The 20,974-nt window shown below is 41.2% G+C and overlaps 1 protein-coding gene across 4 annotated transcripts; it reads right to left on the bottom strand.

Annotated features, from left to right (window-relative positions):
• Positions 1–3,273: 3,273 nt before the first annotated feature.
• LOC101486144 (NACHT, LRR and PYD domains-containing protein 3) lies at positions 3,274–13,163 on the bottom strand. Of its 4 annotated transcripts, none has more exons than XM_012921701.3 (12): positions 13,096–13,163; positions 12,616–12,982; positions 12,394–12,416; positions 12,065–12,301; positions 8,599–10,468; positions 7,813–7,995; positions 7,026–7,193; positions 6,729–6,902; positions 5,831–5,992; positions 5,116–5,289; positions 4,978–5,027; positions 3,274–4,382 (listed from the first exon to the last, which is right to left on the bottom strand). In XM_012921701.3, the coding sequence occupies exons 2-12, from the start codon at positions 12,876–12,878 to the stop codon at positions 3,871–3,873; spliced, it is 3,816 nt and encodes a 1,271-aa protein (XP_012777155.3). In that variant the 5' UTR covers positions 12,879–12,982; positions 13,096–13,163; the 3' UTR covers positions 3,274–3,870. The 4 variants fall into 4 exon arrangements, with proteins under 4 accessions (XP_012777155.3, XP_076739154.1, XP_076739155.1 ...); XM_076883039.1 differs by having other exon boundaries at positions 8,599–10,465; XM_076883040.1 differs by lacking the exon at positions 6,729–6,902.
• Between the last annotated feature and the right edge of the window lie 7,811 nt (positions 13,164–20,974).

Here is a 20,974-nt window from a genome sequence, read left to right as displayed (position 1 = left end):
CGGATTTATTTTACCAAGTGGATCATCATGGCCTTGCCATATTGGTCCATTTGATTGACCTTTATTATAATTATGAATTTATTTTATTTTCAGTTGCTACAAACGGGACAGACATGACTGGAGGATAGGACAGGGAGAAAGAATGAAAGAAAGAGAGGGAGAGAAAGAAAACCAAATGGGAGAAGAGACGGTGAGAAGGGGGGGAAGAAAGAAAAAAAAAAAAAAAGAACAAAACTCCTGGGTCACCTGTATGGAGAAAAAAAAACAGAAGAGAAAGCAAACAACAAAGAGCAACATAATAAATAAAATAAAAAAAACGGCACCATCACAATAAACTAGCTAGCAGTAGATATCAGTAGATACTAAATAATAAACGATATTGTGCAGCACGCAAGATAGACAGCGCACAATGTGCTTTGAGGCAGCAGCCAAGAAAGCTGTAGTCCGCGTCTGTGAATACCCGTGTGTACACCTGTGTGCATACCTGTGTGGATCAGCATGCTTGCATTCCAAAGGTTTCTCCATGTAACGATCTGCTAGGGAGTGTGGGGAGCCACAGCCCCGTCCTCCAGGGCATGAAGCAGGTATGGAGGAGATCAAAACTCCAGACATCCAGAGGCCCCCAGAACACAAGAGACCAAGGAAGACCAACAGAGGGGCAGCCGCGCCACTGTCCCAGTAAGAGCTGAGGAGAGTCCCAGATGAGGGCTCACTCAGCAGCCGCGGAGCAGAAGCCAGGGGGAGTTGCAGTGACGCGCCCGTGAGCTCCGCTGGCAGCCAGCTGTGCCTGAGTGACCGAGCCCCAGGCCGAGAGGCCGGGGGCACCCCACCTCCGAAGTGGCCCGAGCGAGCCCCAGGCTCCAGGCCCCGATAAGCGGCCGCCAAGGAGTGAGCCGGTGTGTACCCGGACGCCCACCCCCAGACACAAAGAACCACCAACGCACCGACACCTGAGGGAGTCCGCCACTGGCAGGGGAAGTGGTGATGGGTGGAGATAGGTCTCCAAACCTTGGAGGGCCTGAGATGTCCCCAGAGAGGTGGCGTCTGATACCCAACCTGACATATAGACACAGACATACAGGCACACACAGACACAAACATCCATTCCCACCCTCATGCTCTCATATGCACTTACTCCACACTCAACCAACATGGAGACAGACATAAAGAGACGCTGTACACACGATCACACTCCCCAAGCGTACTCTACGAACCGGGTCTAGGTACCCTTGCCCCTGGAGGGGGGAACTGCACCCAGACCCAGGTGGTGTTACCCTTTTCCCTGCGGTGGGGAGAGGCAGACCACCCCGACTCCGCAGCAGCAGGGAGGCCCCACACCCCAGACCGCAGTCGGACGGCCAACTCCTCCTCCTAGCCCCCCCGCTCCAGCAGGCCGCAGAGAACGGGGGTGAGAGAAGACTCCAAACCTCCCTCCACTCGCTCATTGTAGTGTTGATGCATGTGTGTTCTAAGGTGCAATTAAAACCCAGGAGGGCATGGAGCTACCTGCCAGAGAGCAGCAGGTAAGCGCATGGTCCCTCCTGCTAGCCCTCAATGTCTACGTGTATTTAACATTGAGAAGTGGGCAACGACACCAGGGGTGGGGTGTACACCCTGATGGTAATTTGGACTCCGTGTATCGTGCCCACCCCCAAGATCCTATATGTATGCGTAATGAGAGTGTGAGTAATATGAATGTCTAAGTTGTGGGATAAAATTGAGGCAGAGGCAGCCGGGGGGGGGGGGGGGGTAGCCTCCTCTGCACCCTGGTGACATACCCCTACTCCAAGGCCCTACATGTGTGGGTGGTTGTGGTGGAGCGGGAAGAGGGAGGCAGCTGGAGATGGGGAGGGAAGGAAGGGAGGGGCAGGTGACCCCTCCCTGGGGCCAGCTCCCCCGCTGACCCCAGTAGGCACTCCCATACTCCGCGATCCGCCAGGGAAAGGGGGCCCAGGCCCATCCAGACCGGGGCCCAGCACAACTTCCACTTTCCCAAACCATCAAGCTCAGGTCGAGTCCAATCATCTTTCAACTTGCCACTTTCAAGCCAATCAGCCTCCACTTCACATACTTTAAATCTCACGGTTCCTCTGACTACTTCCCGCAACCCACCTCCTCTCCATCTCTGCTTCAACCCACCTTACTCAGAGCTCTATCCAAGTCTCTATCTTCATCACCATCACAAGCATCTCGACTCCGGGCGGGGTCCTGCCCTATAAACGATCTGGATCTATTTAGCCATCAGAGTCCAATCACCAGACGGCTTGTTTCAATTCTGTTTATCAATAAATTATGTTAAATTTATCCTAAAGATCTCCTCTTATTAAAATTTCACTCAGTGACATGGTCTTGGATTTAATGTGAGCAGTCACCCCTTTGTGCCTCTTGTCTGAAATTCCTTTTTAGTTTGTGAACAGACAGACATTTGGAGAATGTACGACTATGATAATGTTGTAGAGACCCACCCTTTGGCACATCCCAGCACACCCACTCACTTCACCAGATGCACCTTATTTAGTTCTCTCACCTTTGATTGGGTGTGGTGCTTGTCCTCGATTGCAATCACCTGTCACACATTATATGTCACACATTATATAAGGACTGCATTCACTTTTGGCTCACTTTTTCTTCACTTCCACACGGGGCGGCAGCTGAGGTGAGGTTCTATTTGGGTTTTATTTTATGTATTGTTTAAGGGAATGAGTAACTTAAATCTGTTTTCCTGTTTTCTTTCAGCTGTGGCAGTCCATGTGTGTCTTTGTTTCCTTCCTTCTTTGCCTTATTTATTTGAGAATAAAAGGAGAACCCTGAGAATAATTCTGAATTAGATGGCTGCTTTTTCTTATTCTAACCGGATGAGCCCATGATGCTGATTGCTTCAGCCCTGAACCAACCTTCCTTCAAAACAGATAAAGTCTAAAAGGTTGAGCTCAGGTACAAAGCAGAGTTAATTGTGTCACTGCCTGGGGCTGGGACAGGTTTAGAAACACAGTCACGCAACCTCGAATCGCACTACAAATTCTTTATATCACCTTTTATTTAGACACATAGCTGTCACTATTCTGTACTTTAGTTTAGGCAGGAAGTTATTTGCATTCAGATTTTCCATTGTACTTTAGTAACCAAAGAGAAACACAGTGATTGAATGATTTAGTTTAGAATTTGAATTGGCAACACTGATAAAACCAGCATTTTGCTTCTATTAGTCTTAAGTCAGTTTGTGATTCTTGGTAAATGTTTGTGATTCTTATATCTTGTGTTTGAGCAATAAATATTCTTCCTAAAACCAACAACATCTGATATGTCTTTTCCCTTCACCCTAGTCAGTCAAAGTAGATAAGTAAAGAGGAGTGTCACAAGGAATGCAGTCCAACCAATAAAAGCCTTTAGGGTGAGGTTCACCTATTTCCAGGGAAATCGAATCATGAAGTGTGCAAAGAATAACAATACTTTTTTTTGGCAGTTCTGCATCGCTATCATTCCCAATTCTGGGGTGATCCAGCCATAGTGTATGAGGTGCAAGAAAATAAAATGAACAAACGCGATTTTTATTTTTTTTAATTAAGTACAGCACCTTTCCAGACATTGCTTGTGGTGTCAAAAAAAGGGAGAGCTAAATACAAAAAAAGTACAGTTAACTAATGCTGACACTGACAATACAAAGAGTCTTTCTCCATCAGTTTTGTGTGTATATATTGCTACTCTTGGTATGTCTGGATAAGACCCTGACAAACATTAAAAAAATAATCAAAGCCACGATCACATAGCCAACCGGCTTACTTGTTCCATGTGTGACAGGGCTGTAGTATACTGTAATGCAATGTATGGTAAACTGTATAGGGTCCCTTTCCTTTCATCCAAAATGTCTACCTACTTAATTTTACAGAGGTAAACTGATCCATTATCCAGACTGAAACCAGCATGGAGTGGTTCAGTGAAGGTTGTATTCACGGTGTACAGGTGGGTAACTGTATCAGGAGAGACTTTAAAGAAGGACAAAATCCCTGCCGGCCAGTCCAGGTAAACTCCTATGATAGGACTATAAAGTGCTGCAAAGTTTATACAGGAATTGTTATGATAAAAACAACCATCATTCATCCAGCACCAAGACTTTTCATTCTTTCCCAATGAATAGTCAGAGGCAAAGTCTCCCTCCCGGTCAATGCTTTTATATGCCACTCCAACGTTAGCATGAGAACACTTAGCCTCCCAGTAATGGCGACCTGTCAGACCTTCTTCACAGAGAACCTGGAGGGTATTAAATCTGTCTGGATGATCAGGATATGGTTGCTTTTCTGGGGCATATTCTGCCATTCTGTTCTCCTTGGTTAAAATAATATTCACACCTGCTGTGTTTGGGTCAAGTGTTAGGTCACAGGCAACTGGAATCAGAGCATGCAAAAACAATTAATTACTTGTAATAGTAATATTATGTAAGTATGGTTCTTCATCTCTGGTTATTGTATCATCAAACTTTAAAAAAAAGCTAGGTTACTTAGTATTTATACATTTCCCCAAGTCCCTGTTCATACAATTGACATGCTGTGTAAACTGTTTACGTGAACATTCATTTTGCATAGTTCTTTCCTGGTTGTTATTCTTGTTGTTTTACATTAAATGTTTTAACTTTGATGCATGAGGAATGTGGATTGTATCTGATTGCCCTTATACCAGTTGAGTTAACAGATCTGGAATAAATGAAAGCCACTTTTATACAGAACATTGTCCCTTGGCCACAGAAAAAGCTCTAATTTGGATATGACTTTAAACTATAGACTATCATTGATTAAGCACAAGGACTTTACACTTTCGTGATGTAGAAAATATTATTTATAATAAATCACCATTGTTCATTTTTGTATATTCATCCTGATTTGGAAAATGTTTAGGGACTTGTAAACACTTGCAAATATAACTGCATGGATACAAATCACATGTAGCATGTAACATTTCAGGAACAAGAAAAGGTTTTCTTACACTGTCTCAGCAGCTTCAGGTCAACCCAGCATTCTGCGTTTTGGTCCACACTGATGGGAATAATGATAAAAATCAACTTGCAAACATTATTATAATATTATCAAGTATAAAACTGTGTTTGTTATTGGTTTTCCATACTTGAGTTTTTCCAGACTGCAGCATGAATCCCTCTGTTTTTCCTTCAGCATCTGGACTATGTCATCAGTGAGATTATTAAAGCTGAGGTCCAGATCTTTGAGACTGCAGGGTTTCAAGTTTAGAGCTGAGACCAAAGAGGAGCCTCCATCATCTGTCACTTTACAAAATGATAGCCTACAGAAAGCAAACAATGAGTGGTAGATGCTCTCATCAGTGCCAAGTTTGACTTTCTGTCATAACACAAGTGCCATTTCATAGCTTTTTCTCAGTGTCCCTTTGGACAGCACTTTGTGCCTCTCACTTTTTTTGAGTGATATCAAATGATTAGATTGCAAAAATTATTGCAAAAAAGTGTTATGCTTAAGTTCAATAAGGAAGACCTGCAGTCACACATCTGTCTGCTTCCCATGCGTTTGGTGGCTAATCTAAGCTTACGTCACTTTCACTTTCCCACGCTGTCAAGCTCATTGCGACATTACAGACTAGTCCGATCATGTTTCTGCGCACCTTCTTGAGGCCAATCAGCCTCAAATCCACGTACTTAACTGAGCAAATTTAACTGAACGTTAAATTAGCTGATTTCTGTATATCAGTAAATCATGTTCAGTTCCTTCTAATTATCTCTCATTTTTGAAATGCAACTCAACTGTACCGTATATTCAGTTTCTCTTTTTAAAAAGCATGACCTTTTGTCTGAGTTATTTTTTGTACTAACCTGAGTGTTTTTAAACCTGTCAGTGCATTGCACAGTGCCAGCACCCCCGAGTCTTGTAGGTCATTGTAGCTCAGGTCCAACTCTTTCAGGTGGGGAGGTCTGGAGCTGAGTGCTGAGGCCAGCATTTCACAGCCTTTCTCTGTGACTTTGTTGTGAGTGAGACTGGATGGAAAATGTTGCGATACAATAATTACCAAAATATTTGAAATAAATGAAAGAAAACATTACTGTGACAATAATTCTCATTTTTCCTCATATACAGTTCTTAACACATTTATTAGACTGTGTGAGAGGTTTATGCCACAGCTGCAGTGGTAACTATATCTTTATTAAAAATTATAATCATATCTTTTTTAATGCTTGTGTAATGGTGTAATCCACCAGTATGCAAAAGCACTTTAATCAAAATGACATTTTAATGCTAATATACAATCATTGCTATTATCCATGAATTTAAAAACGACCTTATTTTATTTTTTTTCTAATTATTGTGCCATGTTACAATTATTACTTGCATTTCTGAACAGAAAAATTGTTTTAGTTATATGTCGATATTATTTATTGTTTTATGACAGGTAGTCTAATAAATTTGCCAAGTGCTGTTCAATTCAACAGCACAAGATTAGAATGACAATCTTTGTTTTTCATTCTAATCTTGTGTTGTTGAATGATAAATAAATTATATTTATGATATTTATAATAAATAAACAGATTTTTCCTAAATAGTAACACTAGAAAAAACAAGTTAAATTTCCCCACTGAGAATCTGTTCACCAGCATCACAACCATGATACTCCATGTCAAAAGTACTTAGAGTTAAAATATTTCAAACTGAGCTTTCTTCCTGTTGACTAAACTTTAATAATACCAATAATTACTTTTTAGTAAAGAATTTTACCTTAATGCCTCCAGTTTACATTTCGTGCTCATCAGCTCTGCTGACAGTTTCTTCATTTCTGAGTCTTTAAAATTGACGTAGTTCAGTTGCAGCTCTCTCAGATAACAGGTGCTGGATTTAAACGCTGCCACTAACTCTTCACAGATTTTCTCAGGCTTTGGATTTCGGTTCAGTCTTTTGTTGCAGAGAATAAAATTGGATTGTTGTTTTTATCTGGCTGAAATTTTTCAGAGCAACTGAATTTCTGACATATGAGAAAGCCAAAAAATTAGATGAAGAATAACATATAAAACGGACCTGAGCTTCTCCAGTTTCTGGGATCTTAATCCAACTGACAGCACAGAACATAGTGAGTCCCTCAGGATGTTGCCACTCAACTCCAGTTCTCTTAGATTTGAGATTACTGATTGGATGGCTGATGCCAAATCTTCAGCCTGTTGTTCTGTGAGTTCTTCACCAGAAAGACTGCAAGGGTAAAGGACAATAGGTGAAAAGATCCACATGATAACATTCACCACTATGTCAGCTATACCTGTTCACAAATCTAGTCAACCAGTCACACAGCAGCAACCCAGTGCAATTAGGCATGTAGAAACAAGATGTCCCACTGAACTTCAAACCGAGAGTCACAATGGAAAAGAAAGGTGATTTAAGTGACTGGGAATGTGTCATGTTTGTTTGACAAGACACTCAGATTCTCTGTTAGTACTAACTACTGATTAGTTAATACTAATAGAGAATCATTTAAACACCACAGTCTACCTGACCATGTCAATTCCTTTGTAACCATAGTATACACATGTGTATGGTTACAGGGGGATTGTCTGGAAACAACAGTTTCAAGCAGGAAACCATACAAAGCTCTCTGAAGAATGTTCCCAGAACCTTGTTGAATCTATGTCATGAAGAAGTTAAGAAGACATCTGAAGTTAAAAGGTACAGCCCACTGCTAGCCAGGTACACCTAACAAAGTTTCCAGTGAATATATAAGCACACTGTTCAAAAAGCACAAAATCATAATAAGAAATGACAGATCGTACAAAAAAAAGAAAGAAAAAACCCTCAAAATGATAATTTTACCAACCTTAGAGCCTCTAGTTTACACTGAGAATATTTTAGTCTGTCAGCCAAGATTTCTGCACCTTCATAGTCCCTGCTTAGAAATGTGTTATTGACTAGGTGCAGCTCAGTTAACACAGAGTGTGGTATGCAAAGAGCTGAAGAGATCGTTTTATATTCCGAAACACTAAGATCCAAGCCTGAGATTCTGCAAAAAAAATTTGATTAAATTAAATAAATTTTTTTAAAAAGATCATTGTGCAATGTAGAGTTTTAGAGGCATGTAGATCATTTGCTAGCATATATATATATATATATATATATATATATATATATATATATATATATATATACATATATATATATACGGTGAAAATACGGTATTTGTTGTCTAATCTGAAGAATTTTTACAGTAAAAATGATATAATTTTTTCCAACTCAGCACTAGAAACCTGTGCTCAGTTAAATGGTTTTGATTAATTTTATTTATTCTATATGGGACAGTAACATGGTATGTGCACAGTTATTCCCACTAATCACCCATAGCACTGAGCATGTAATTCTAAGGCCTCAATTCCGCTGTGTTTTCTTTCTGTTTCTTTTTAAACAGCTTTTTTTATTTCACAGTGCCAGACAAAGCAGCAAAGACTGCAAAGACTCCATTGATCATAACCGTAAACTATATTTCACACTGTAGTCTTGTTATGACTCTTCTGAACTGGCATACCAATATATCAAAGTACACTGACATATGTTAGACCTACAGTTTCACTGGTGTTTGTCTGATAGATTTGCTTCACTATAGACTTACCTTGCCTTTTTGCAGTTCCTCACAGCTGGAAGAAGTCTAAAGATACCTTTTCCTGATGGTCTGTATTTCTTGAGATTGAATTCATCCAGAGGTGTGTTTGACATCAGAATCAAGTCAGCCAAAGCTGAACACTCAACAGGAGAGAGCGGTGATTCAGGAAAACAATTTGGTTTCAGATACTTACGTACTGAATCATGTAGGGAATTGTCTTTCAACTCAGTCAGGCAGTGGACAAGGTTTAGACATCTTTCAGCTGAGCAGTCAAACAAATCTATTTCTAATAGACTTGACCGAATTTCCTCAATATTTGTTGAATGCTCTTCAGTCTGCTGAATCAGGCTTTGAAGTGGTTCTTCTGATGATTGTAGCGAAAAGCCAATAAGGAACCTGAGGAACATGTCCAGTTCTCCGGTCGTTCTAAGAGCCGAATTAGCTATTGTAATTTCAATCAGTTCATTCAAAGGTAGATCCACTGGATCACTTTCCAAGATAGTCTTGAGCTCTTCATCAGACCCTTTTAGCATGAAATCCTTGAGACTTTCAGAATCGATTTTTTTGTTTGCAAAACTGTGATATACAAAGAGAGCAGCAAAATACTCTTGAACTGTCAGATGCACAAAGCAGTAAAGTTTCTTTGTTAGGAACACACGCTCTTCTTTGAATATTGCTGTACACAACCCGCAGTAAACTCCAGCTTTCGTTATATCTATGTCATACTTCTTCAGATCTCCAGCAGTGAATATGATCCGGCCTTTTTCCAGTTGTTCAAAAGCCAACCTGCCTAATTTCAAAATGAACTCTTCATTTGACTTAAAAAGCTCTGCTGTATCAGGCTCTTCCTGCTCTTCCTGGTTGCCATATTTTTCATTAGCTATCGTCATCTGAATAAGAAGGAAGTGTGTGTACATCCCAGTAAGAGTTGTGGGTATTTTTTGGTTTCCATCTTTGGTGTTTCCCATTTTATGCATCAAATACTCAAAAACATGTACAGCAATCCAACAGAAGATAGGTATGTGACACATAATGTACAGGCTCCGTGACATTGTTATGTGTTCAATTATTTTTTCAGCGACTGCTTTGTCCTCAACTCTCTTTCTGAAGTACTCTATTTTTTGTGGATCATCAAATCCTCTGACCTCGGTCCACTGGTAAACATACTCACGAGGAATGCGTTGAACTGCTCCTGGTCTTGAGGTAATCCAAACAAGTGCAGAGGGAAGAAGATGTTTCCTGATAAGGTTGGTCACCAGAGTGTCCACTGAGGACACCTTCGTAGCATCATCCAGTATTGTGGTCGTTTTGAATTTCAGCTGAAGTTGACTTTCATCGAGACCATCAAAGATGAACAAAACTTTACGATCAGCCAAAGCTTTCGCAACTGCTATGGTTTTAAGTTCTGGATGGAATGTTTTCACAAGGTTCTCAAAGCTAATCTGATCATCTTGGACCAAATTTAGCTCCCTGAATGGAAACATAAAGATGAAGTCCAAGTCCTGATTGGCTTTTCCATCTGCCCAGTCAAGGATGAACTTCTTCACAGAGACAGTTTTTCCAATGCCAGCGATTCCCTTTGTCATCACAGTCCTGATTGCTTTCACTTCTTTGTCGTCTTGCTCATGTTTAAAGATGTCATTACAGTTGATTCTAGTACCCTCAACAGTTTGATTCCTTGCTTTATCTTCAATCTCCCAGATCTCATGTTGTTCATTGACATGTTCACTCTCCCCTTTTATAATGTGAAGCTCTGTGTAAATTTTATCCAATGATTTTTCCTCAATAGTAGTCTTTTCAGTGCCTTCTCGCTGCCGCTGACACTTCTGCCTCAGATATTCTTTGTTCTTTTTGATGACCTCCTTGATGACATCTTCTGCTGTAGGTGAAGAGGAAAAAGAACAATCTTATAACTATCATTATCCCTGGTCTAGTTCCAGCATTAGATTCTTTTTAAATTTCTTGTTTCTTCCAACAAGTCTGTTTGTTGTCTGTGTGGACTCTATTACTCAACTATTTATATATGTATATATGTACAGTGTTGAGTTCTTTAAAGTAATGCAGCATGTTATTTAATTACTAACCAGAGGACTTAGTTAGTTACACAACTGTATGCAAATGTACTGTTTACAAGGTCAGGGAAACCTGAAGACTGAAGAAGTTACGGGTGATGAAATGTTTCTCCCGCTGAAAACGCTTGGTTCAGATGAACAGAATCAACTTTCAGTCCATAGACAATTCCAATTGATCGCCACTATTTCTCTAGACACTTCAAGCCTGACTGCTCATCACTGCCTTTGTTACCTGTTGAAGATCAGACTTTGGGTGCTGGGCTGGGGTTGGATTCAGTTTAAAATTACTCTGGGTTTTTGACTAGTTGGGTGTTAGCATGCTGTCCTTGTAAAGAACCAAAGTTGTGTTACCAATTATGCATTTTTTTAGTCCGAATTATAGTTTCGACTTTACCGTTGCACTTTTGTCCTTTTGGGCAATACAAATTAGTAATGTCCATATCGCCACTTCTCAAAAGCTGCATTGATATACTTCTTCAGCATTTTCCTCCCCACGCATACAAACACAAATCAGCTGATTGTAGCGCAGGAAGGACGCAGGAAAATAAACATCTGATTTTTTTTCCTCTCTACTGTAACTGTTGTGTAATTACTGAATTTAGTATAGTAACACGTTAACTTACTCCATTACTGAAAAATCCAAAGTAATTACAGCAATGCATTACTTTATAACTCGTTACACCCAACAATGTGTATCCACGTGTTCAGCGTTCAGGCCATTACACACCGAACACGTGTTTTTGCATAATATTTGCCATCTGAGAACCTGTGAAACTAATTAAGTCCGTCCTGTTGTTTCTAAACAAAAAACAAAGAAATTATGGGTTCATCCATTTTTTCTGAAAAGGCAGTAGCAGGGGCAAATTCATGGTTTGATCGAGCACTTGAATTTTCATTACACCACTATCATACATATATTCGGTGTCGCTGTTTGAGCTCTTGTTAACAGAGTTGGGACCACATCTTAGAAAGCAGAGAAATCATTTCAGAAAGCTGAGTGACCCGGAGCAGCTTGTAGCTGTGTGTTGGAGGTACTGGTGTGCGTTTTGTGCTACAACCACACCTATAGCCAAATGCAGTGATCTACTTGTTGAGATCAGTTTACTTGGATCTGAAAAAGTGAGCTTGGTTCCAAATATGCACTAAAGTATCTGAGTCTAAAACATTTTTTTAACACAGAAAATATTTCCACAGATTTTATGTGCTTAGATTTTATGCAAAAATCTTACTAGCTAGCCTTTAGTTATGTATTATCCTTTAACGTGGCAAAGTATAGAAAGCCTTCTCAACAACTTTTGCAGAATTATCTGCATGTCATAACTATCTTATATTTTATGCATTAAATGAAAAACAAAAGAGATAACAGGGCAGTTGAAAATGTTTCACCCAAACACCTTACATACTTTCACATGTCTCCGGCTGAATTTCTTGGAGGCTTCTGAAGAAAGCAGATTTGACTTCTTGAGTAGTCAGGGCGTTGTAGAGTTCCCTCATCTTGTCCTGGCTTGTTGTTGCAGCATCAATTTTGTTGTAGGTCTCTTTATGGATCATTTTTTGCTGTCTCGTTTCATCTGCTATTGGCATCACTAAAGTGACGCTTTGAATGAGCTTAGACCTGTTGCTGTCCACCCAGTCAGCTTCTTTAAAAAAACACAAATTAATTGTAAGAGACTGCATTTTAATGGGTATTTTATGACCAGAGTTTGTCTTAAAATTATTAACTTTAACTCACCATTTTTGTTGCTGAAGCAAGGACTGACAAAGGACAGAAACAAAGTTACTGTAAGTGGTTAATGTGTAAACCATATTATGTTTTAAAAGAAAAGGGTAAGAGTTGCATCTTATATTTATGTTGTTACACTGATTGTATATTCGGGGTTTTTTTTTAATAAAATCAGTGTGATAATAAAAGACTAAACAGTTTTTTTATGAATGAAAAATAATGAAATCTCACCTGAAGGTGTTACCTTCAGCAGTAGCACAGTCATGTGCACTGCTGTTCTCACTACAGTTGTTTTTTCCAGATGTTTCTTCTGCATGTCTGGATAAATGCTCTTCTGCTTCCTTCAATGCAGTCCCCAGCCCCTGCACAGACGGCCGTCTTAGGAGGGAGGAATTTGCTCCACTTTCCTCTGTGCTGCAAACAACCTTTTTCTTTTGGTCAGATTTGTTGTTTTGCCTTTGACCCCTCCTGTGCGTAGAGCATTGGCTGCCCATGTTTGTTCTTCTGTGTCAGCTCAATGACTCAAAGCGTTTAAGTGCGATCTAGGCTACCACGCTCTATCGCATTAGTGCTGTGGCTTTACAACCGCATCCGGTGTCTGTAAAAGTAAAAGTAAGAAAAAAAAATGAAGCATTCAGAGAATTAATGATCATTGACATCTAAGATATTTGATTGGGTGAATGTGATATGTGGTTAATATATTTATCTTACCTTTGTGTTCGATGTCCTGTAGTAGCTGCAGTAAATATGAGAGTTGGCTGGGTGAATCTCTCTCTGTTCACTTGATCGTTTTCACTCTCTCTATCTCTCTATCTCTTGCGCTCTCTTTTTCTCTCTCTCCCTCTCTTGCTTTGTACATTGTGTAAAGAATCAGATACAATGTAACACCACCGGTTTGGTGAGTTATTTTTTCTATGTTCAGATAGTAATAGCAAACACGTTATTAATTTGTTAAGGTAAACCCATTCACGGTAGACTACTGCCAGTTTTAAAATGTTTAATTTACCTTTATTAGTGTCCCTTGCGTTTTATATGTGAAGAGTAACGTGCCATTGAAATAAACATTAAAGCCATTTTTGCAGCTGTGCTTCTAAAATGTGCATGATTTCAGTGTGGCCTTTTGTCTTAAATGTTATTTGTACAAAATAATAATAATCCACTCATTCACAAAGCTTTTGTAACCTATAAATTTAAAGTGTCAAATACTTAATTTGTGCAAGTGTAGCTTCTCATGTTGCTATTTAATGAGAATCTTAATCAAGGTAGTAATAAAACCAAATGTTGGCTGTTATGTGCCAAGAGATGTGGCTTTGCTTTTGTGTTCTATTTATCTTTCAGGTGTCAAGCCGCCACCTATTGGCCAATTCGAAGTTGATTGGCATGTGTCTGTTGGCTGGTCTGGGCCCAGTTGGCCAATCACACGCCGAGGATTACTACAAATGAGCAGCCCCTGGCCGGCTGGTGACTGCTGGCGGCTGCTTTGACAAACATTCGTGAACAGGCTTCTTTATATTGTGTGTGGTGGGAGGCTGGACAGGTAAGCTGGGGTACCCTATACACTGGTTGTAGGTTTTACTCTGTTAGTCACACTAGGTTATGCGGTTGATGCCACTCTTGTATGTTTTCACTGACCTTTTTTTTCGAGTAGCTAGGTAGGCCTTTTGTTTTGCACTTTTTCTTTCAGTTAGGCCCTGGAAGCTATCGACCTCTTTTTGTTTTATTAATTTCTTTGATTTGGATCAACCGCCCAGTAGGGCTGCTCGATTATGGCAAAAATGATAATCACGATTATTTTCACTGAAATTGAGATCACGATTATTTGACGATATTTATTTAACCCTTTAAGACCTACTATAGAACCAAGTCCACCAGAGCTTATATTATTTTTTTTACATGCTGTAGTGCCATTTGTGGGAGCATTTTAAGTTGCTATACATCAATACAACTGTTATAGCCCATATTTTAATAATATGTATGCATTAAGTCCATAGTAATTACATAAATTGCAAAAAAGTGCAATAAACTACAAAACAAATTGAAAATCGCTTTTGTTTTGTTTACATATATTTCTACTTGGAGAAATTTAAGAGGCTTATCCCTCAAAACTTTAAATACAATAAAGTTGCAAAAAATAGTTTCCCACCACAGGAAATTTATTTTGAGTGTCTTCATAGTTTTATTTTGGAGATACAGCAATTTTTATATACTGCAGGAAAAACAAAAAACAATCCTATGATGCAAATTTGCAAAGAAAACAGCATGTGCATCATTTCACTGTGGGAAGTGTTACGAACAGCTGATAGGAATGGCAAAGCGTGTTTCTGGAATATTATGTTTTTGTTCCTGCAAGCGCTTTTTATGCAATTTTTGCAAAGCTATATGTGGAACGAAACCATGACCGAGGACAAGCTGATGCCATCAGATGTAAGTACAACTCCTCTGGTTTCATATGCAAAACAAATTATTGCGCTAGCTTACACGGTTCAGGTTCTACAGGGATTTAAAAATAGTTACGCAAAACGGAGCGTGCTGCTCTGACCGGCTTTAAAGGGTTAACAATGACTTTAAAAAAATAATATAAAATAGTGTGCAACACCACTGAAGTTTTTTTTTTTAAACTCTCTTTTCAACCAACGGCAGTCACTCTCCAAATAACTTCTGCTTAGCTTTCCGAGCTTCCCTCGGGTCCTCTTAATCAGCGGTCTCCAACCTTTTTTGCGCCACGGACCGGTTTATGCCCGACAATATTTTCACGGACCGGCCTTTAAGGTGTCGTGGATAAATGAGGGAGGGGCTAATAATCGGCTCAGTCATTTTTAATGATCGTTGAAAGCCCAGATCGTAATCGTGATTAAAATTCGATTAATTGAGCAGCCCTACCGCCCAGTCCTCCTCCCCCACCTCTTTTCTGTTGTTAAGTTTGACTATCCAGGCAAGCAACCAATAAATCCTGCCTGATACTTAACTGTTCTGTGGTCTTCCTCCTTCATTGATTGTGGTTGTCCAGTGTTGCTGTCTCCTTCCTACCTTTGCCTCCACCATGGTGGGGGGGACGTAACATGGCTAAGACAGACTGTCTTAGCCAACAGACTCCAGCTATTTTTTAAAGAGAAGCAACCTCTAGTGGCCAGGGGACTAACTGCATGGAAAGTGTGCAGTGGTGTTACTGTTTTTAGATGAGGTACAACTCTTTAACCTGGAGATCCAGATAACTGAGCAATGTTTACATGGCTTTAAATAATTCTTTAAATTGTTCTTTTCTTTAAACCATAAAACATAAGTGCCTCTAACCCACCTAACACCACAGATAATCCACACATTCTGCACAAATTCAAAGACTCACAGCTCAAGACACAAAACTCCTCCTGCTAGAGTAGGGACATAACAATATAAAATATGTCATATAAAATAAATACATTAATTTGGGGTATAGAGTATAAATTTGGGGGCAGCACAAAGTTGGGTGGTTAGCCTTTTTCCTCACAGCAAAAAGATGCTGAGTTCTTACCTTTTGGGTAGGCCTGGCCCTTCTGCATGGAGTTTGCATGTTGTCCCTGTGTTTGTGTGGGTTCTCTCTGAGTGAAAGAGAATGGATGGATGGATGGATGGATGGATGGAGTATAAATTTGTAAACAACTTAGGATGGAATCAGAATCAGAATCAGAATACTTTATTGATCCCTGGGGGAAATTATTTTTTGTTACAGTGCTCCATTATAAACCAACATTAAGACAAGACAGACAATACACTAACTAAGAATAGTACAATATATACATATATATACATACATACATACATAAGTCACTCATAAATAAATAGCTGAAAAAGAAAGAAAAAGAAACATGTGTAGTTGTAGCAGCAAACAGTGTGTTAAGTATGTTATGTAGACCTTTTTCTTCAAGCACATATTTATGAAACTCTTTAATATTACACACACACACACACACACACACAGGCATCCTTCATTACAGGAGCAAACGTGGGTGGGACATCATTTTAGAATAGAATAGAATAGAATTCAACTTTATTGTCATGTCAGGTACAGGGCAACGAAATGCAGTTTGCATCCATCCAGAAGTGCTTTAGTGATATAGATATATTACAATATATATTAGCAATAATATAGATATGTAAGTATATTACAGAAATGGGTCTATTATGGTATGTTATAAGGTACATGGTATGAAGTATGTTGTGAATATTCTATAACTATAGGTATGTACAGGCTGTAGTGAGTACAAGCTATGTACAGGATATGAACAGGATATAAATCAGAATCAGAATCAGAATCAGAATACTTTATTGATCCCTGGGGGAAATTATTTTTTGTTACAGTGCTCCATTTTAAACCAACATTAAGACAAGACAGACAATACGCTAACTAAGAATAGTACAATATATACATATATATACATACATACATACATAAGTCACTTATAAATAAATATTTGGAAAAGAAACATGTGTAGTTGTAGCAGCAAACAGTGTGTTAAGTGGATGCGTTGTACAGGGAGATGGCCACAGGCAGGAATGATTTCCTGTGTCGTTCAGTGGTGCTTTTCGGTAATCTCAGTCTCTCACTGAACGAGCTCCTGTGACTGACCAACATGTCATGGAGTGGGTGGGAGGTGTTATCCAACATTGTCTTTATCTTGGACAGCATCCGCCTCTCCGACACCACCTTGAGGGAGTCCAGCTCCATCCCCACAACATTGCTGGCCTTACGGATCAGTTTATTAAGTCTGTTGGCATCTGCGACCCTCAGCCTGCTCCCCCAGCATGCAACAGCATAGAGGATCGCACTGGCCACCACAGACTCATAGAAAATCCTGAGCATTTTCTGGCAGATGTTGAAGGACCTCAGTCGCCTCAAAAAATAGAGACGACTCTGGCCCTTCCTGTAAAGTGCTGTGGTGTTTTTAGCCCAGTCCAGTTTATTGTCAATGTGTACTCCAAGGTATTTATAGTCCTCCACAATGTCAACACTGACCCCCTGGATTGAAACAGGGGTCAAGTGTTTCCTGGTCTTCCTGAAGTCCACGATCAGTTCCTTGGTCTTTGCCACGTTGAGCTGCAGATGATTCTGCTCACACCACGTGACAAAGGAGTCGACCACAGCCCGGTACTCTGTCTCATCATCCCTGCTGATGCATCCAACCACCGCAGAGTCATCAGAAAACTTCTGAAGATGGCAGGTCTCTGTGCAGTGGCTGAAGTCTGTGGTGTAGAGGGTGAAGAGGAAGGGGGAGAGGACAGTCCCCTGTGGTGCCCCTGTGTTGCTAATCACCTTGTCAGACACACACTGTGGGAGACGTACATATTGTGGTCTTCCTGTCAGGTAATCAACAATCCAGGACACCAGAGAAGCATCCACCTGCATCGCTGCTAACTTATCACCCAGGAGGGTCGGCCTGATGGTGTTGAAAGCACTGGAAAAGTCAAAAAACATGACCCTCACAGTGCTCGCCGGCTGGTCCAGATGGGTGTAGACACGATTGAGCAGGTAGATGATGGCGTCCTCTGTTCCGAGACGAGGCTGATAAGCGAACTGAAGGGGATCCAGATGTGGTCTTACTATGGGTCGCAGCTGGTCCAGGATGAGCCTTTCCAGGGTCTTCATGATGTGGGAGGTCAGTGCCACGGGCCTGTAATCCTGGGGGCCACTGGGACGAGGCGTCTTTGGTACAGGGACGAGGCATGATGTCTTCCACATCACCGGGACCCTCTGCAGACTCAGACTCAGCATAAACAGTTTATGAAAGACTCCACACAGCTGGGGGGCACAGGCCTTGAGGACAAGGGGACTCACTCCGTCTGGTCCAGCAGACTTGCCTGAGTGAAGTCTCCTCATTTGCATCTCAACCTGGTATTGAGTGAAGGTGATGGGTGGGGGAGGGGTGTCAGGAATCTCACAGGAGGCAACATGTGAAGAGAGAGGCTGGCACAGTGGTGTGGCTCTGGATTCCAGGCTGACTGCAGGTGAGGTTGTGGGGGTGGGAGCAGACACTGTGGTGTCGAATCTATTGAAAAACAGATTCAACTCGTTGGCTCTATTCTCACCTCCCTCAGCTCCCCTGCTGTTGGTTGGCCTGAATCCAGTGATGGTCTTCATGCCCCTCCACACCTCTCTCATGCTGTTCTGCTGGAGTTTCCACTCCAGCTTCCTCCTGTAATTGTCCTTAGCCTCTCTGATCTTGTCCTTTAGTAACACCTGGACCTTCCTCACCTCCTCTTTGTTGCCCCCTCTGAAAGCCCTCTTCTTGTTGTTGAGGAGGGCTTTGATGTCCTTAGTCACCCACGGCTTGTTATTTGGGTAACAATGAACAGTCTGAGCTGGAACAATGGAGTCGGTGCAGAAAGTTATGTAGTCTGTGATACACTCAGTAAGCCCATTGATGTCCTCGGCGTGAGGCTCACAGAGTGTTTCCCAGTCGGTCACCTCGAAACAGCCCTGTAGTTCTGCTATTGCCTCCTCTGACCACCTCCTAACAGTCCTGGTGGTCACAGGTTCCCTCCTCACAATTGGCACATAGCGGGGGGTGAGGTGAATCAGGTTATGATCTGACCTACCAAGTGGGGGGAGGGAGGAGGAGCTGTATGCATCCTTGACGTTAGCATACAGTAAGTCTAAAGTTTTCTCTCCCCTGGTGGGACAGTCCACATATTGTTTGAATGTTGGTAGTGTATTGTCCAGTGATACATGGTTGAAGTCACCCGAGATCACAATAAAGGCACTCGGGTGCTGAGTCTGTAGCCGAGCTATGGCAGAGTGGATAGTGTCACATGCAGCTGTGGGGTTAGCAGAGGGGGGAACATAAACAGCCACCAAGATGACGTGAGAGAATTCCCTGGGTAAATAATACGGCCTGAGTCCAACAGCACACAGTTCAGTGTCCGGGCAACAAATCCTTTCTTTGATTGTTATGTTGGCAGGGTTACACCACCGGTTGTTAACTAAAACAGCAAGCCCACCTCCTTTACGCTTACCGCTAGCGATGCTGTCCCTGTCCGCCCGAACAGTGTGGAAGCCTTCCACGGAAGCATTCTCATCAGGAATGACCTGGTGCAGCCATGATTCGGTGAAACACATCAGGCTACACTCTCGGTATTCCCTCTGACTCCGTACCAGTGCTGAGAGCTCGTCGATTTTACTTGCCAACGATCGCACATTTCCCATCACGATAGACGGCAGACACGGTTTAAACCTCCTCCTCGCTTCGAGCCTCCGCTGTCTCACCGTCACCTTTTTTCTTCTCTTCTGTCCTTGACCTCTGCATCCCCGATGTGTTTTCCTCCAAATTTCAGCTGGTACTTCTGCGGGCACTTCTAGGGTTAAAAATTATCGTATGTACAGAATGATTATTTACACAGAGCTATACAGTAGTGCAGTTAAGATAAGTGAGGGTGTGGATAATTTCTACAGAGGCTATATAAAGTGCTAGTGGTTGTGAGTGGTGGTTCACTCCATGTTATTATTGTGTGTTTGAGGGTACAGTTGTCCATTGTGTGTGTGTGTGTATGTTCAGTCCATGAGTTTAACGTGGGTCAGATGTCAGGAGGCAGAGTTCAGGAGTCTGACAGCTGTGGGGAAGAAGCTGTTCCGGTACCTGGTGGTCTTAGTCCGGAGGCTCCTGTAGCGCCTCCCAGAGGGCAGGAGGGTGAAGAGTCTTTGTGATGGGTGACTGGGGTCTCTGATGATTTTCCCAGCCCTTTTCAGACACCGCTTCCTGTAGATGTCTTTTATGGCAGGAAGTGGTGCTCCGGATCCATTTTGCCGAACCTTCACTTTAAAGAAAACATTTACTCTTTAATAACTTCCTGTGCATCACCTCTGCTTTTTCTACATTTTTTTTCTCCTTTTTCTCGCCCTCTTTACATAAGCTCTCCCTCATTTGTTGTCAACTCTAATGAAGCCACTGTGTGTGCCAGGATGCAAGTGGGCGTGTGTTTTAGTAAGTAAAAAAAAAGTAAGTAAAATTTTATTTATATAGCACATTTCTAGATAAAAGATCACAAAGTGCTTCGCAAGGTATAAAACAAAAACAAACAAAAGTAAACAAAATGCAATTCTAAAAAGATGTGTTTTTAGTTGTTTTTGTTTTTTTTAAGTGATCACTGAGTCCGCAGATCTTAAGTTCTGAGGAAGAGAGTTCCACAGTCTGGCGGCCACAGTGGCAAAAGCTCTATCTCCCTTGGTTTTCAGCCTTGTATGCTGAATAACAAGTAGGCCCTGATCACAAGACCTCAGGAATCTACTAGGGACATAGGGCTGTAAAAGTTCAATGATGTAGGCTGGTGCTTGTCCTTGAAGAGCTTTAAATGTCAGAACCAGTATCTTAAAATGGACTCTGAATTCAACGGGGAGCCAGTGCAACTGTATAAGCAATGGTTTTACATGAGAGTACTTGCTGCAGCATTTTGGACAATCTGCAGACGCTCCAGGGAGTTTTTGTTTAGACATGTAAACAGTGAATTACAGTAGTCCAATCATGATGAAATGAATGCATGAATAACAATCTCCAGTTCAGTATGAGACACTATAGGGCTCAATTTAGAAATGTTTCTTAAATGATAGAAGCAGGACCGAACC

This window comes from Maylandia zebra, linkage group LG4 (assembly GCF_041146795.1).
Source record: "Maylandia zebra isolate NMK-2024a linkage group LG4, Mzebra_GT3a, whole genome shotgun sequence".
NCBI classification, from domain to species: Eukaryota; Metazoa; Chordata; class Actinopteri; order Cichliformes; family Cichlidae; genus Maylandia; species Maylandia zebra.
This window is presented reverse-complemented; position numbering and strand designations above follow the sequence as displayed.